We start from the raw sequence: 17,755 nt of genomic DNA, 5'->3' as shown, positions 1-17,755 counted from the left end.
GAAAACCTTACAATATGAAAATGTCTCTATATTTAACATGTTGAAAGTGTGATGTGAAAAGTCCTTACTCTGCTACATACTTAGGATCGTTATTATTGTCTGTACATTTGATGTGAATTAATTACTTTTGAATTATTCAAATGCAATAGGGAAAACGGAAGTTTTTATTCTGCCGAAGATTACAAAACTAAAAGTGTCGACGTCTACCATTTGTTTTAATATAAACCTGGACAAAACAGTTATATGAGTCATGAGTAGTTAATTATTCTGTTTTTGATTTTGGAGTCAAATAGAATCATGACCATCTTACAACGGATCTTGTTTATGGTATCTATGCCAACTGTCATTTTAAATCAAATTTATGAGACTTAGGAAGTCTTTTCGAATAGTTCTCACGATTTTTTTTAATGGGTGTCAAAATTTATATTGTTTCAATGCAGTACAACTTCGAATTTGACTTGGTAAGCCACATAAACAACTGAATTAATGCGAGCGCTACTGCTGAGTTTACTGTTGACGAAACACAAACCTTGCGTACCAATTATAAGTCTGGTATCTCTAAAAACATTTTACCCAAATTATTTTGATGCAACTTCTGTTGGACGTTTTTTTACCCAATTGTATCACCAGCCCAGTGTCCAGCACTGGCTAGACATAAAATATTATTGATACGGTAATTTTCTGTCGGTTAACATTTTATAACATATTGAATTATTCAAAACACCATTTTTTTTTACCACCGGTTATATACAGCCTTACCTAATTTCGTCACAAGGGGTTTTCCATTTCCGATATATGTGCTTTAACAACTCTTCAACTTCGTATTTGATTAGTCCTTGAATCTGGTTTAATCTATACTCCATTGATGAGCGATTTAAATTGGGAAAACGCGCATGTAAAATCCGGTCACTATAAACATTAATCCGATGCAAAGTTTGATCTTTATCCATTGTTTATATATCTTTTTTTAATCCTTTTTAAATACCATTTTTTTATGACGTTTGATTCCAAAATCTGAATATCGAGTATAGATTTATTATGTATGCAGGTTTTCTCAACGTATAAGCTGTTGCCATCTTACTTTTTTATATTCTTTTTTAGACCATGGACTCTTCAGATAACAGTTCTTATAACTTCGACATGAAAGAAAGAGGCATTGCTTTATTGATACACAATGAAAATTTCAAAGATAAAAGCCATAAGAGAAATGGAGATACAGTTGATCACAAACGTATGAAGAAAGTCTTTAAGAGCTTAGGATTTAAGATTTGTTCATTAAGAGATCAAACAGCGGAACAGATGCGTAATAAAGCAAAAGACAGTAAGAAAAATTAATTTCTTTGATATAAAACATAGAACTTCACGCATGTCAATAGTAAGTATTTGCCATTCATTGGTGTATGTAACTCCTTTGTTTAAAACAAATCAACATATTTTTGCTGGATATAAATCAGGTAACCATAATGGAAGAAAATCTATAGACCAAAATAGAGATCGGATGTTGAATTTGACCAAAATAGTTATTTTAACTTGGTTAGTTCCAATTGCAAGTTATCCTTGTTTGCAGTGGTTTCATCCTACATCTCTTTATGAAGTGAAGTGTCATATTTTCAATTAACATTATCCTTTTCTGATTTAATATCAGACAATCTAATATTTTTACTGCAACTGATTTGGTGTGTAAAATATGTCCAATCAAGTATATATGTAAGAGGCATTACTTGATTTATTTCGGTTGACTGGGCGGGGTTTAACCAGTTTGCACATTGAAGACCAGTCTGTCTATAGACAGGTGTTTCAGGATAAACTCATCAATAATAAAAGTTTTCAGTTATTCGTCCCATATCATACAATCGGTACATTTGTATATTAGTTTTGTGACACTGATAGGTGATTAGAAATCAATTATAATTATAACGGCCATCATCCTTACCATACGCTACTTCAAATAGACTGCCCTTATGCAAATTAAAACGTAAGCTCCACCGGCTGGTTGAAATAACATTGGTAATATCTAGTATAAAGTTTGTGATTTTTGTCGAGCCTGCGTCTTTTGACCAAAAAGCCAGACAAATCGAGACAAAGAGATCCTAAATTCTGTCGTCGGAGTCGTCCACTAATATTCACTCGTGGTTAAAGTTTTTGAAATTTTAATTACTTTCTGAAACAATCCTGGATTTCTACCAAACTTTCACAGAAGCTTGTGTATGATCATAAGATAGTATCCATAATTAAATTTTGTAAAAAAAAATCTTAGTTTATCCTTTTTTGTCGAGCCTGCGACTTTTGTCGCACAAAGCTCGACTTAGGAATAGTGATCCGGCGGCTGTGGATAAGGCGACAGCGGCGGCGGCGGCGGCGGAGTTAGCTCACTTCTTTAAAGCTTTATATTTTAAAAGGTGGAAGACCTGGATGCTTTACACTTTATATATAGATGTCTCATGCTACGAAGTTTCCGTCTGTCATTTGTCCATGGTCCTTGACCTCATTTTCATGGTTCAGTGACTACTTGAAAAAAGTTAAGATTGTTTGTAATGTTGATTTCTCTCATATTATGAGTAATATGATAACTATATTTGGTATGTGCGTACCTTACAAGGTCCTTATGCCCGTCGGACATTTTTCACTTGACCTCGGCCTCATTTCATAGATCAGTGAATTAGGTTAAAGTCATAAGAAACCTCAAATTAAAAAAAAATCATGCATATGTTTTTTATAACTAAATGGATAGTTTTCATTATACAACTTATGTACTTATACTTTTTTCTGAGGAAAATTCTTTAATTTGTCCACATTTAGAAGAAGTTTATTTATTTTTAATTGCTTGCTTCTAGGAAGCAATTCGCCGACATATTTTCAGTATGCAGCAGCATAGTGACCTGAGCGTAACCCTCCTCGTAAAAATCCGGCGATCGCAATACACATGGATCAGTCATTAAAATAAACAATTATCTGATTGTACATGTTAAACACGTGCTCAATTCCCATGCTTTTTGTTATTTGTTCACTATAAGGTGACAATCGGTAATCTTCGACTTTAAACACGGCATTTAATGAGCAGCCATATTTGTTAAATCATAACAGACAGAGAGAAAAAAAAATTGACGATTATACGATATATTTGCGTAAAAAATGACAAAATCGTGCACAGAGTTCTAAGTTTATGATATATACAGGCATTGGTTCAAGAATTGGATAAACATTATTTTTCACCACTCACTGGTTTCATATGACTTTAAGGTTTATGACCACTTCTGTAGCCATTTTTGTACAAATTTTTTAAACATCAATTGTATCAAAACTACAGATATAATGAATAATAGAGACAGGCCATTTTGTACATATACTAGGGGAAACTTGATGGAATGCATTATAATTTACTGTTTCATTGCCTTTAAAAGAAAAAGAGTACTTTGTGGCAAATAAACCAAGATTTTTATAGAAAATCCACAGCCTTTAATACAGAGATTTTTGTTATAAAATTTGAAACATAGATTACTCACTTGCTTTTCTATGATGTGCTAGTGTTTATATTTTACAAAAAGTTCTAACCAACCTGTAAATTCCAAAATACCTCGTGCTGAGTCACTAAAGTCAAACACACCTTAAAATGTGTACTTGATTTGGTCCATATTTTTATTTATTTCAACCAATAACTACATTAATAAACTTGTTTTAAGGAAATCGATGCTAGCACTGCATGCAATTATCCTATATCTATCAGTCCTCAAATTGCCAAATATCACAGTACAAGGATAAAGGCTGTGGATTTTCTATAAAATTTCCATATGTTTAGCATTGAATCAACATAAGGGTACATAATCCTTAAGTTTTGGTGATTAAGTACACATCTCAGTTACGATAACACATAACAACAAGGTATAGTATATTTGGTGTATAGAAGGACTGTAAGGTGTACATGTCTAACTGACAGGTGTCATTTGACCTTGACCTCATTTTCATGGTTCATTGGTTATAGTTAAGTAGTTGTGTTTTGGTGTTTTTTTTTATATTAAATGCAATAGGTCTACTATATTTGGTGCATAGAAATATTTTATGATGTACATGTTAGTGTCAAAGGTTTGATTTGACCTTTATCACATTTTCACGGTTCATTGCTCAGTGTAAGTTTTGTGTTTTGATTTTTTTCTTAAACTATGAGCAATAGGGCGAATAGATTTGTTGTATTGAAGAATTAAGCTGTACATGTCTACCTGGCATGGTTCATCTGACCTTGACCTCATTTTCATGGTTCATTGGCCAATGTTTAGTTTTCATGGTTTAGTTTGTTTCTTAGAAACAATAAGCAATAGGTCAACTATATTTAGTGTACTGAATGATTGTGAGGTGTACATGTATTTCTTCTTTGGTCTATATGACCTTGACCTCATTTTCTAGGATCATGTTAAGTTGATGTGATAGGTGTGGTAAAGCTTTATATTTAACTTTCTTAAAATATCCCGGATTTGTACTAAACTTAAACAAATTCTCGTTTATGTTCATAAGAAAGAATCCAGAATTAAATGTCCTGTTTTTCCGTATTTTTCTTGTAAAAGGTCTTAGTTTTTCTGCCAATTAACATTACATTCACTCTGTGGTTTTAACGTTTTAAAATTTTTCATCACTTTCTTAAAATATCCTGGATTTGTACCAGACTTGAACAGAAGCTTGTTTATTATCAAAGCTAGCATCTAGAAGGAAATTTTGTAAAAAAATATTTCCTATTTTTTGTATATTTCTTATAAATAAACTTAGTTTTCTTCTAGTTAACATTACAAACAGTCTGCTGTTAAAAGTATTTAAACGTTACTTAGATTCATTAACCATGCAACCTTGGACGGAAACTTCTTACAATATAAAATAAAATAATAAAGAGGTATATTTTTTGTGAATTTTTTTGAACCCTTATGAAAATTATTATTGTCCGTCAATAGACAAGGCTGACATGGATAACTGAAAAAAAAAAACATAAGGAGGAAAGGCATTACAGTGTTTTATATCTTGATAAACGGGACGAGGTAGTAAACATCTGATCAATCAAAAAGCTCAGAATGTCATCATTGTCCTATTTCCTTTTTGTAATTAAAATATCAGAAGTTTTCTTCATGTTCTTATTACCCTTAATTTACGAATTTTATCTTATTTTCAGTGCTTAGTTCATAATTAATCTATATTGTACAGATAGGAATACAGTGTGAATAGTAAACATTGTCAGAAATTATGGATCCCCAAACTACAGATACGATCGAAACTATTAGTTGCCCCTTAAGGAGTTATACACTTAAATCATATGTGGTTCATAAGTGTTTCTCGTTTTTTATACGACCGCAAAAATTGAAAAATTTTTGGTCGTATATGGGTATCACGTTTGCGTCGTCGTCGTCCGTCATCGTCGTCCGTCGTCGTCGTCGTCGTCGTCGTCGTCCGAAGACATTTGTTTTTCGCACTCTTACTTTAGTAAAAGTAAAAAGAAATCTATGAAATTTAAACACAAGGTTTATGACCATATAAGGAAGGTTGGGATTGATTTTGGGTGTTTTGGTCCCAACAGTTTAGGAAAAAGGGGCCAAAAAGGGCCCAAATAAGCATTTTTCTTGGTTTTTGCACAATAACTTTAGAATAAGTAAACAGAAACCTATGAAATTTTAACATAAGGTCTATGACCACAAAATGAAGGTTGGAATTGATTTTGAGAGTTAAAGTCCCAACAGTTTAGGAATTAGGGGCCAAAAACAGGTCCCAAAATAAGCATTTTTCTTGGTTTTTGCACAATAACTTTAGTATAAGTTAATAGAAATCTTTGAAATTTTAACACAAGGTTTATGACCACAAAAGGAAGGTTTGGATTGATTTTGGGAGTTTTGGTCCCAACGATTAGGGGCCAAAAGGGTTCAAAATTAAACTTTGTTTGATTTCATCAAAAATTGAACTATTGGGGATCTTTGATATACCGAATCTAACCGTGTATTTAAATTCTTAATTTTTGGTCCCGTTTTCAAATTGGTCTACATTAAGGTCCAAAGGGTCCAAAATTAAACTTAGTTTGATTTTAACAAAAATTCAATATATGGGGTTCTTCAATATGCTGAATGTAACCATGTATTTAGATTTTTAATATTTAGGACCGGTTATCAAATTGGTCCACATTGAGGTCTAAAGGGTCCAAAATTGAACTTTATTTGATTTCATCGAAAATTGAATTCTTGGGGTTCTTTGATATGATGAATCTAACCATGTATTTAGATTTTGGATATTGGAATACCACAAAGGGATGGTAAGAATTGTCTTTGGGAGTTATGGCTCACACCGTTAAGGAATAAGGTGCAAAAAAGGGGGGAAAAGGGTTTCTAGGTTAATGGACAATTACTTAAGTACAAAACATAATTTAAAAGCAGTGTAAGGTTGGTAATTGAAACTCATTTTAATAGCTCACCTAAACTGCTCTTAAAATATGTATATTGGAAATTTGCCAAAAACTTTGTTATTAATAAATTTCATTGGAAATTTGCCAAAAACTTTAGTTTAATGAACTTCATTGGAAATTTGCCAATACAAAATGTTGCATTGGAGTTACCTTCCTTTATGGTTTTACACTAGTATGTTTTGGGGCCCTATATAGCTTACTGTTCGGTGTGAGCCAAAGCTTCGTGTTAAAGACCGTAATTTGACCAATAATGGTTAACTTTTATGAATTGTTAATTAGATGGAGACTTGTCTCATTGACACTCATACCACATCTTCCTATATCTTGTTATCAATTAAGTCCTTGGACATCGATTCAATTAAAATACACACAAAAGCAACAACACCTTTTTGTTTAATGCATCGTCAGATTTATTTGTACGTTTGGTTGAATTTTAGTTGATTTGTATATCTACGTAGATTTATATTGTCTACCGGGTCTCAATTATTCGAACGTTGAACAAATATGTCGATTTTTCTTGTACACAATTTTTCAATTTAGACCAGTGGAAGGTCTAGTAACTGTGAAATCAGGCTTTAATTTGTGGTTGTAAATGTCCAGGTTGTGAATGTCCATTTGATAACTTTCTCCTATCTTTTATAAAAAAAAATTGTACTTATTTTGTAGCATTTGTACAACTTTTCAAAAATATACATCTCTGAAACTTCTGACACATTTCAATCAAACAAAGGATGGTAATTGATAATGGTATAATTTTTCTGATTTTTAGTTCAGTGAAAAAAACATGTCTATGATGATTAAAATATAACATCACAATAAAATGCATTTATTGTCTTATGACATGCAGATTGTAATAAATATTGAAATCTGACGAGGCAGGCAAAAACGCTTATAATTAAAACGGAATATAAATCCTGTTTGCATCAAAATCTGATGTCTCGTAAAGGAACTAATGTCATGAAAAGACAATTTGATTTGCTTGTTTAAGTGTTATCTCAAAATAAAAAATAGGTAATTAATTAATTAATTTTAACAACAAAAATAATCATTTATCAAAATACAATATCTTTAAAATTTCGATTTCGATTTCCGTCAAGACAATTGGACGAGACCCTACGATCTTATAGCTCTGGAATCTTCCGTATTTTAGTGTTCCTTGACGTGTACTTTTCATAGATTTTCTCCTCTAATACAACTGAGCCAATTTCAAACAAAACTTGGGGTAAATAGTTCTAAATTATATGATTCGTTGATGTATTTAGAACGTATGAAATTCCTTACCGAATTTATCATCATCAGGAATGCTAAATCTAACAAAACAAAGAAAAATGTGTAAAATAAATTCTACATGAGTCATTGTGGTTGAATAATATAATAAAATTAACAGAATTATATGGTATTAAATTATCATTGTTGAAATGAGAATCATAGGCAGATGATACTTACACATGTTACATATCCACTTACTTATCACGGTCTTGCTTTTAGATAATATACACCTAGCGGTTTAAACTATTTGTTTAAAATATGATCACATTTTTATTCTATTATTTTATGGACAAAATTATAGTCTGGTTGACGGTTATCGATTATAATATCGGCTGCCATATTCCATTTGTCGCCACCCCCAATTCTGTCCCCTTTAAACGATTGTGAAAACATCGAATCAGAATTATAAAAGATTTTTTTTAACCGACAATGAGAAACTTATTGATTCAACTAACAAACAGTAAACCTGTAAAACTTCTGGGTGCCGTTTGTCCTATAAAACATAAACTTGATAGCAAGATAAGAAGAAAATTCACCATGTTTTAATTTTTTTTTCTGTAAGTCTGGCCAAAACATGCACCTTTTAACATTTAGTGTTAAAGAATGATTTAACGAAATAGACAATATTCTGACTAAATATAAAAATGCTTCGTTTGATTTTACGATTTTACCCGTTGTGTAAATCCTACTTCCAATTCTGATAACAAATAACAACTGCAACTGTCAATACAAGTGTACTCAGGTTTGACAAAGTTTTACTATATTATATGCAAAAAAGAGTTCATAACAGTAATATATATTTTTCTTACAGTCGCTAAAAAAAAGTGTCATAAAAATTCGGATTGCTTTGTATGTGTAATAGCCTCTCATGGTCAGGAGGAACAAACCGGAACAAGCCTCCACGATTCATACCTGACAAGAGAACAACATATCATGGGTGGTGTAAAATATGATACCAATCATACACAGACAAAGACTACCAATTTAGAAAAAGACCTTGTTAAGACTAGCGAGTTGATAGACATCTTCAGTAATGACAATTGTGAAGGTCTCCGTGGTAAACCGAAATTATTTTTCATTCAGGTAAAGATAACATTATAGTTTGGTGTTTAGTGAGAACATCCCGTTATTAATATCATTTATACAGTTACAGGCAAACTTTCCAAAACCAACTAATTTTATTCATGAAAAAGTAAAATAGCAAAAATACCGAACTCCCAAATCTGTATCTGTTCTACTGCATTGGTCATTATCACATAGGTATGCATGCTATTTGTTACCATTTTACATCTAAATATAATTCCTAATCATGTTAAAATTGAAATTGAGCATAGCATGAAAGACTTATTTCTAAAATCATTTAACACTTGTTACAATGTTAAATTCACAAAATGAACAACGTTGTATCATTTCACTTATTTTGCACGTGCTGATTGTTTATTATTTATCAAATCAATATTGGTAAACTTATGTCCCAAAACATGAAAATTATTTAGTATTCATAACTTTCCCCTTGCAAACACAGAATTAAACTTGTTGATAATTCGTTATGGATTCGTAAAGAAATGTAGCAATATACACACGGGACTTACTGTAGTATACATGTATTGTATATATGTTACAGTGAATTTGTATAATCAGGGATTATGTAGAATCCCTGATTTTTCAGGGAATATGTAGAATCACTAAAATCATTAGTAATTATATATAATCCCTGAAAATGCCCAGTGATTTTACATAATCACTGAACAATTTAATAATTATTCTACAAATTCCCTAATATGATTTCAGGGATTATGAATAATTTAATGATCCTTTGTTTGATAAAAAAAATTAATATAAACAAATTATAATTTTAAGTTTCTTTCATTTTCCTTGATAGAAGAAATAATTTTGCTTTTAAACACAGAGGATGATCTAATAGATATAACTAACACAAGGTTTCGAGAAGTTAATAATATTAACATTCCCTTTATAGCGATTGCTTTACATGTATTGTTTGTTTATTAAAAGCCAGCGTCAAATGGATATATTCAAGCCCCCATGAATTATTTCTTAAATCCATAAGCATGTTATTTGTGATACATGTAAAGCAAATGGGAAGAAGATTATGGAACAACTGTTTTGTATGGGTTTTTTTGTTCAAAGAACAAGAAATTCAAACTGTGAAAACTTAGGTATCTAAATGTATAGAAAAACAGGCAGAACTTAGGATTGACAAATAGAACAAAATTTTAGAGGAAGTTTGCATTTTGTGTAATATTCTCATAGCAATTCGACAGGATAAAAAAGGAAAGGGAAACTCAAAAAACATAATGACAATTGTTCAAAAAAGAGTTTGAAAAAGGATATTGCCTGACCACAAAACATGGTATCTTTCTTGCCCGAACCGGTTCAAGGTTGCAAATTCCCATTTTTTAAACATTTTTTTTTTTAAAAAATTTTTTGGGGGGGGAGTGTACCTTCAGATGTTTTTACTGAACTTTTTATTTCTCTTAGGCGTGTCGTTAAAATCTGATTCGATATGTGCAGGAAAAGGATTTTTAAAATGTGGATATTGTGGTAAAACAGATGTGAAGCATATTATTTTAATATACTAGTATTGTGTTTAACATTTTAAGATAGTGTGCCTAACTTTAAAAAAAAATTATCATTTTGATATATTGTGCTTAACATTTTACAATTTTTGTTACTTTATTATGATGTTTTTATGTGATTTTATAGAATAAATTATTTAACTTTTATTCATTTTCTTTATAAATAAAGAATCCCTGACGTTTTTTCTAGTGTTTATACATAATCCCTGAAAATAATCCCTGAAAATTTCAGGGATTCTACATTATCACTCAACTAGCCAGTGATTCTACATAATCTCTGAAAATTTCAGGGATTCTACATAATCACTGATTATACAAATTCACTGTAACATATACATGCATTGGTTTTAATTATTAACAAAGATGTTTTTAGATTTTTTATAATCTAAATGCATGTGTAGACTGCACATTCTAAATTAAGAAATAATCGTTTGAAATTACAATAGAAATAGCATTCTCATACACTCAATGTTTTACCCTTGCCGTATTGAAGAAAAAAAGTAAAACCCTATGCAAAAAATTCCCTTCATAGATAATGCTAGCTACTTTTAAATTTTATGTTATGTTAAGGCTTGCAGGGTATCAGGAATTTGTAAAATGGATGAAGGATGGTTTCTTAATCCTGCCGGGAATAATAACTTAAGGCAAAACAGATTTGGAAATGAAGAAGCGGACGCTTCAGCTATATGTGAGTATCGAGTATCATGCTTGTTAAAAGTATATAATATAAGGAGGAAACAAAATACCCATAGGAAAATAAAAATCATAATTTCAAAAGAAAAAAAATGTACTAGTATATCAGACAAGTTATAAAAAACTTAACACTTTAGATAGAATAAGTTAAAGATTGCACAAAACGAGCACAATATAACTTGCCAAATATAGAAGTGGATTCAAGTACAACAGAGAGGTAAGTTGTTCCTGATCAACTAGTTGCATTCAGACGTGATACACATTGGATGGTATCCCAATCGGGATATGAGGATAGGGTTACGATAAGTGGAACATATGAATTATATCCGAGGTTATTTGTGACACAGATATTCAATATCAGTCAACAAATTCAAATTGACATTTGTAAAATTACAAAGACATTTATTCTTTATTTGTTCCCTCAGATGCAAAAGCTTCCTCGTAAAAATCTTATAACAGGAAACGTATACCAGTAACACCGTACCAACAAACAGTTATAAACTCAATAGACCATATTCATATTCAGGACTTCGTATTCTTTTGACAGGTTTGGAAATTTTCTTTACATGACTAAATCATCGGAAAAACAGTAAACTTTCAACCAGAATTGTACGGATTATATATATTTGATTGTATTTCCTTTTGTTGCTAATAGTTGAACGAGTAACATGATGTCCTACCACGGATTAGGTAACCTGTCGAAAAATTATAGAACCCGGAGTCAAAAGTCGGCAATATGAAAATGGTCTATTTGTAGGTGCTACTGAAATGCGGCTATAAAGAATAATAAATTATACTAAGAGAAAACTGAAATCAATTCGTTTGTCTTATAATAACGTTTTGAAACGATCATTTTATCAAAGTCTAGATGTCAGTCATGTGGAGGCAGATTAAATTTAACTGTATCTGTGAATTGATACGGGGAATGAAGTCAATAAAGCCGACACTTATTGAATTATTTTATCAAAAAGCTTGTATGTTTTTAGTTGAGACTTAGGTTTCAGATTTTCTTTAGTTTTGTGATAATTCCTGTATGACTTTTGTCTTCTAACAATATAGGAATAAATCGACCAGCTGATGTTTTTCCATTTATTATTTGTCATAGAGTAGGATATGTGTTATGGCCATAATTTTCATGCAGCTACCATTAGTTTGATTGGTGCTGATTATGTTTCATCATCATGTTTATTAGCAGTAAATATTTGAAACACTTGATTGATTTGTGTAGATTTTTTAGTGAAACTGAAAATCTGGTGATTGTTTATGCGGCATATTTGTGTTCCTTTAAACTTAAAAAGAACATTGCTGAAATTAAATAGTTATTGCAGAATTATAACAACGTCTAACAATTAGAAAAAAAGACGAGCAAGCAAATAGAATTAACAGTTGATAAAACCAATCATATTTAAAAATAAGTATTTTTATTTTATTCTATTTTATTTTTGCTATTTTAAAACCTACACAAGTAATGAATAGATGATAAAATTAAATTTGCATATGTGTCCCGAAAGCTGAGTCTTACATTTCGGAGTCCAGCTTAACCTTCATATTGCAATTGTTTGAGGATTTAACTTTATAATTCTGGAATTCATCAATGTGTTCATGTTAAATTGTCTATTTTACTTCAGTTACAAAGAAAATAAACAGAAAAATATTTGTGTAGAGTTTGTGAGAAATACGGACAGTTACTATTCATTGTAGCACATCTAAAGTATTTGAAAAAATATACCCCATTAAAACGTTAGGGAGCTTATATACTCTGAAAGGGTCAAAAGTATAATTTAAAACGGACAAGGAATTACAACTAAACCCGAATAAGATATATTGCTTAAGTTTATACTTTTATAAAGTTTCATAACAGGAAATCTCAGTAGTAAAACAGTCGTATAGTAATTCCTATACTGAAGAAATGAGCTACTGGGCTGGCTGTTCAATGATCAGTTTATATTTTACTGAGATATAATAAAGTTTTCAGCTGATGCCATAAATATTTCTTATACGAATTAGTAACCGGAATCCACATTTTGAAATTTGTAAACTTTAACTTTAAGTTGCTGTTTACTTAAAATAAAACAAGGCAAACCAGTGTTTCTTCTTTGCTTTCTATAACTGGAAAATAGAAAAGTAGATATATTAGAGTAGTTTACGTTAGTAAAACGGTTTCTTTTTTCATTCCTAGGCGACAACAAATTATTTGAAGACAAATATGAAGAAATTGACACGTCTGATACAGATGATGATGATGACTTCTTATACTTAAAAGAGACATATCAAAGTAAGCCTTTAAATATTCTCATTTTCCATGTAAATGTCAATAATGTAAGCAATTATCCGCTAACTAATCGATAGTTTAACTTAAACCTCAAAACAAGTTAGTCAAACCACAGAGAAAGGAGAGAATTGAACGATCCGAATCGCAAATTTTTAGTATGTATCTGTGTCAAGTGAGAAATATGAACTTTTAAATCAATTGGTTGTCGGTGGTCGTTGTCTTTCATATTTTGTTTTTGTTAATTAATTTGTACATTAATCAGGTCTTTGTTTTTTGTTTGGTTTTGTTGCGATTTTGCTACATCATAACCTTTTAAAGATTATACTTAATGTTTATCTTTAAATTTTGTGCGTTTTAATTGACTTCTCCTGTTTGTATTTATCCTAGAGTTCGTTTTTTGTGCTACTACTTGTATAGCTTATTATAAAGCGGAGGGTTTTTCCAAATTATCATTGGTCACACTGTGACATTACGTTGATTACGTCAACGTCGTTTCGTCTCTTGTGGATAGTTGTTTCATTGACATTTATACTATATCTTCTTATTTTTAAATAGTAATTTAAGAATTAATATAATTATTTGTTGTGTTTTTAAGGTCAATTGCTACTAGACTGTACAAAAAACATGTTGACTTATTGTTAAAATAATAAAGTAAAGGTTATATAATATAAAAGTCCTTCTATAGATCAAAATCATGTATTAGTTTATATGCAATTTTTATGCAAAAGAAAACATAGTCTTGCATTAAAAATTAATGTGTTCGCTTCAGAAACGGAACACATGCATACCGTTTCATCGAAAACAGAATTACAGTTATGTCAATCAGAAGAAAAACAAAATGAAGAAACAGACGCCAAAGCCACTCTTACAGACGACCAGCTATCAAACGTTCCTATGATAACATTGATTCCTTGTCCTGAGGACACGTTGATAATGTTTTCGGCGCAATCCGGTAAGAACGTTGTTTGAATAATTCGATAAAAAAGCTAACACTTAAACAAATCGACAAATAGGATAACACCGGAACAAATCGATGAACAGTAAAACACAAAACAAATTGTTAAACAATGTAAAAAGTAATATCACAAAAATACTGAACTCAGAGGAAAATCAATTCGGAAAGTCCATAATCACATGGCAAAATCAAATAACAAAACGCATCAAAAACGAATGGACAAGAACTGTCATATTCCTGACTTGGTACAGGCATTTTCAAATGTAGAAAATGGTGGATTGAACCTGGTTTTATAGCTAGCTAAACCTCTCACTTGTATGACAGTCGCATCAAATTCCATTATATAGTCACCGATGCGTGAACAAAACAAACAGACATAATAGGTAAAAATGTCAAAAATAGGGGTACAGCAGTCAACATTGTGTTATCATCTTAATCACTATAAAAACAACAAATGTAACGAAGAAGCACAAAAAGGCATACATCAAATTAACATCCTCATTTTGATTATATTATACGATTATATTTGTCTATGTAAAATGCACCCATTAATATCGAATCGAATTGATAAACATGATAATATCAAAACAAATAGGTCAACAAAAACATGTGATCAAAAATAAAAACATGGTGATAAATGAAGTGGTTATGTTACGTTAGTATATTTGTTCTTCTTGATCCATAGCACCTTCACAGGACATAATCTGTAAATTATGTTTCAATCATATTTCCCGGGAATTTATATACTTATTATTTAGGGACTTACATGGAGTTAATGAACATTCTTCTTTCACCTTGACTTTTGAATTTTAAGGTTACATACTGAAATATAGAAAAAAAGAAATTATTCGACAATATAAAACAATATATGTATGTGGTTTTTTTTTTGGTGGTCATCTACGTTTGTTTCCAAATTAATCAATTACTCACCAGGACCAATGCTTCAAATTAGATATACATGAAAATTCTACATGAAAAACGACAACTTTACGGAAACTTTAACATAACAAAATCACATGGGGTGATCCTAGTTTCCATTGTGTTATGATAACTTAAGTGCAAGATGATTGTTTTGTATTTACCAGCAACGTAATGAATGTTAATGTTAGCACAATGATATTTTGTTTTTATTATAGTATTTATAAATAATACAATGTCAAAAGTATTTGCAAATAATACAATGTCAAAAGTGCCTTCTTATACACCAAGTACATGCATACCGGTATATTTGTAAAATTATGATTACTGGTTTTGCTAGATATGTATTTGTTTTGGTACATCAAATGATTCATTTTATTGTACACTCACAGTAAACAATTGTAATGCTGTCACACCGATGAATGTTTTACAGGTCAAGATTTTCATGATGTGTCAGTGTGATTACATTATTTTTTTGTTTGTCCATACACGAGAATAAATCTTATTTTCTCCATGTTAGTGTTTATATAATACGATGCAGGTTGTGCAATGTTCCCTAGGATATCAATGAATAGAAAATAGAATTGTACACAAAACAATCACTAAAAAGAAAAGTGAGAAAAGACGAAACAGTGAATATTTAATTGTAGTTCATACAGAATTACCCACCAGAAATGCTGATCTGCCATCTCAAGTTGTCTCAATTCTGTTCCAAACAAAATTTTCTTTTTTGAGATTGTATATTGTTTTTGTTCTAGGAAACTTTGCTGTGCGATCATCGGCAACAGGAGGATGGATGCTTAATGAGTTATATCTGTGTTTAAAGGATGCCAACAAACTAGAAAGAACAAACTTTGTGGAAGTTTTAACAGAAGTTTTAGCAGGCATGAGTAAACGAACATTTCAACCTTCTGGAGGTGGTACACTTAAAGATCAATTTTCACCTGGCACTTTCATTCATTGTCTGAATAAGGAAGTTTTCTTTAAAAAGAAAAGTTCGAGACGTAGAATTAAGCAAATGATTTCGGGATTTTTTAGAAACAAATAATATTATTTAGACCTTTTTTATATAGAGAATATCATATGGCGTTTTCAATATCGCATCCTCATCAACCCGAGACACCAATGTAATCCCAAGAGCTCTGCTCGAGGGATTATATATATTGGTTGAGAAATATTTAAAAAATTATATATATTGAACAAGCCATATCATATACACTTTGTTATTTACATATACCTCAACTAGATGTTTTTTATGTGACATGACGTCTTACAGAATATATGTTTGACATGACGTCATACAGATAAGGGATTTGATAAAGCCTTTGCAACAGTGACTGCAATCGATGACGTGACGTCATACAGATTGAAGATGTGATAAAGCTTTTGCAACCGTGCTAATATCGATATCATCACGGGTGGCTGATACAACACGTTAGCCAATGATTGTATTACACATACAATTTATCTGTATGATATATAATAAAGTGTATATGATATGGCTTTTTCAATATCACACACCGTATCAACCCTCAACAAACATAATTCCTCGAGCAGAGCTCTTGGGATTATCTTAGATGCTCATTAAAAAATAACAAATTAGAGTTGGCAGGAAATGGCCACAGCATTTATTAACAAATATGATATATGTACTTTTATATGAAATGCAATTTGTGATATGATATGAACTAAAATTCAGTGATAGAAATGCATATGTTTCTTTAAAAATGTTGTATGATGATCGCCGAATATGTTCGAGGTGGCAGACCATATATGAAAAGGGGCAAGTTCTAGATAAGCTATTAACCCTGGAAATCAGAGGCTAATGCTATCATACGATTTGAATAAGTCTGTAAACTACAAATATGTTCTTTAAATAACGGTACTTTTCCACGTTTTCTAGTTCCTTTTGTCCGAGTCTGAACAAAACATATGATCTAATAGTAGATGCCTTACGAACATGCAAAGCTTTGGTTTTTTCAATGTTATCATTAAGAAGATTTTTCTTTGTCCAGTCATGTAGACCGTTGAGTTGAGACTGTTAGCCTTCAATTGAGTCCGAAATGAGAACGACGTCATCCGCGTAAAATAAACAACTAATCGTTTCCAACCAATACTCCTTGCGAAAGACCTTTGATAAGTGGCACCACATCGTCAATGAATAACGCAAGCAATGTAGGTGCAAAGTTGTCTCCTTGGCGTACACCGGAATCTACCGAAAACCAGTCTGTAGACATCATTGGTGGTATCAATCTACCATTTAGTATTTGACTGAATACCTTTGCAACGGTTGACATCAGACTTATACATCTGTAACTTAATGGATCACGATAATCTTTTCCCTTTTTAAGAAATGGACAGATGATACTTTGGTACCAGGCATCAGACAATATGCCATTCGAAAGCAGGCGTTGTACAGTTCAAGTAATACATTAATCAATTTCTCACTTCAAAAATTCGTTAGGCAAATTATCTATACCAGTTGCTTTCCCGTTTTTCAAATTAAGTAAAGCCCTTTTAAGTTCTTTGAAAGAGATCGACTAATTAACGTCCGTAATGCCCGTGGTGTCATCTTCTTCCTGAATATCACAATTATCAAGTTCTTGTTGGAGTTGTTTATTAAGGGT

General features: G+C 31.2%; 1 protein-coding gene across 1 annotated transcript; it reads left to right on the top strand.

Annotated features, from left to right (window-relative positions):
• The first annotated feature begins 1,104 nt into the window (after nucleotides 1-1,104).
• On the top strand, nucleotides 1,105-16,998 carry LOC143044764 (uncharacterized). Its single transcript, XM_076216925.1, has 6 exons — nucleotides 1,105-1,321; nucleotides 8,505-8,776; nucleotides 10,861-10,978; nucleotides 13,163-13,258; nucleotides 14,025-14,207; nucleotides 15,887-16,998. The coding sequence occupies exons 1-6, from the start codon at nucleotides 1,105-1,107 to the stop codon at nucleotides 16,174-16,176; spliced, it is 1,176 nt and encodes a 391-aa protein (XP_076073040.1). The 3' UTR covers nucleotides 16,177-16,998.
• Nucleotides 16,999-17,755: the final 757 nt, after the last annotated feature.

This window comes from Mytilus galloprovincialis, chromosome 9 (genome assembly GCF_965363235.1).
Source record: "Mytilus galloprovincialis chromosome 9, xbMytGall1.hap1.1, whole genome shotgun sequence".
In the NCBI taxonomy this organism is placed as follows: Eukaryota; Metazoa; Mollusca; class Bivalvia; order Mytilida; family Mytilidae; genus Mytilus; species Mytilus galloprovincialis.
Note: the sequence above shows the minus strand (reverse complement) of the source record. Positions and strands in the feature narration are given on the sequence as shown.

Excerpts from the sequence above, each read along its gene's own strand:
- LOC143044764 (XM_076216925.1), top strand. The coding sequence starts at position 1,105 with ATGGACTCTTCAGATAACAGTTCTTATAACTTCGACATGAAAGAAAGA. Across the intron at positions 10,979-13,162 it reads AGCGGACGCTTCAGCTATAT|GCGACAACAAATTATTTGAA; the intron begins GTGAGTATCGAG and ends TTTCATTCCTAG. Across the intron at positions 14,208-15,886 it reads AATGTTTTCGGCGCAATCCG|GAAACTTTGCTGTGCGATCA; the intron begins GTAAGAACGTTG and ends TTTTTGTTCTAG.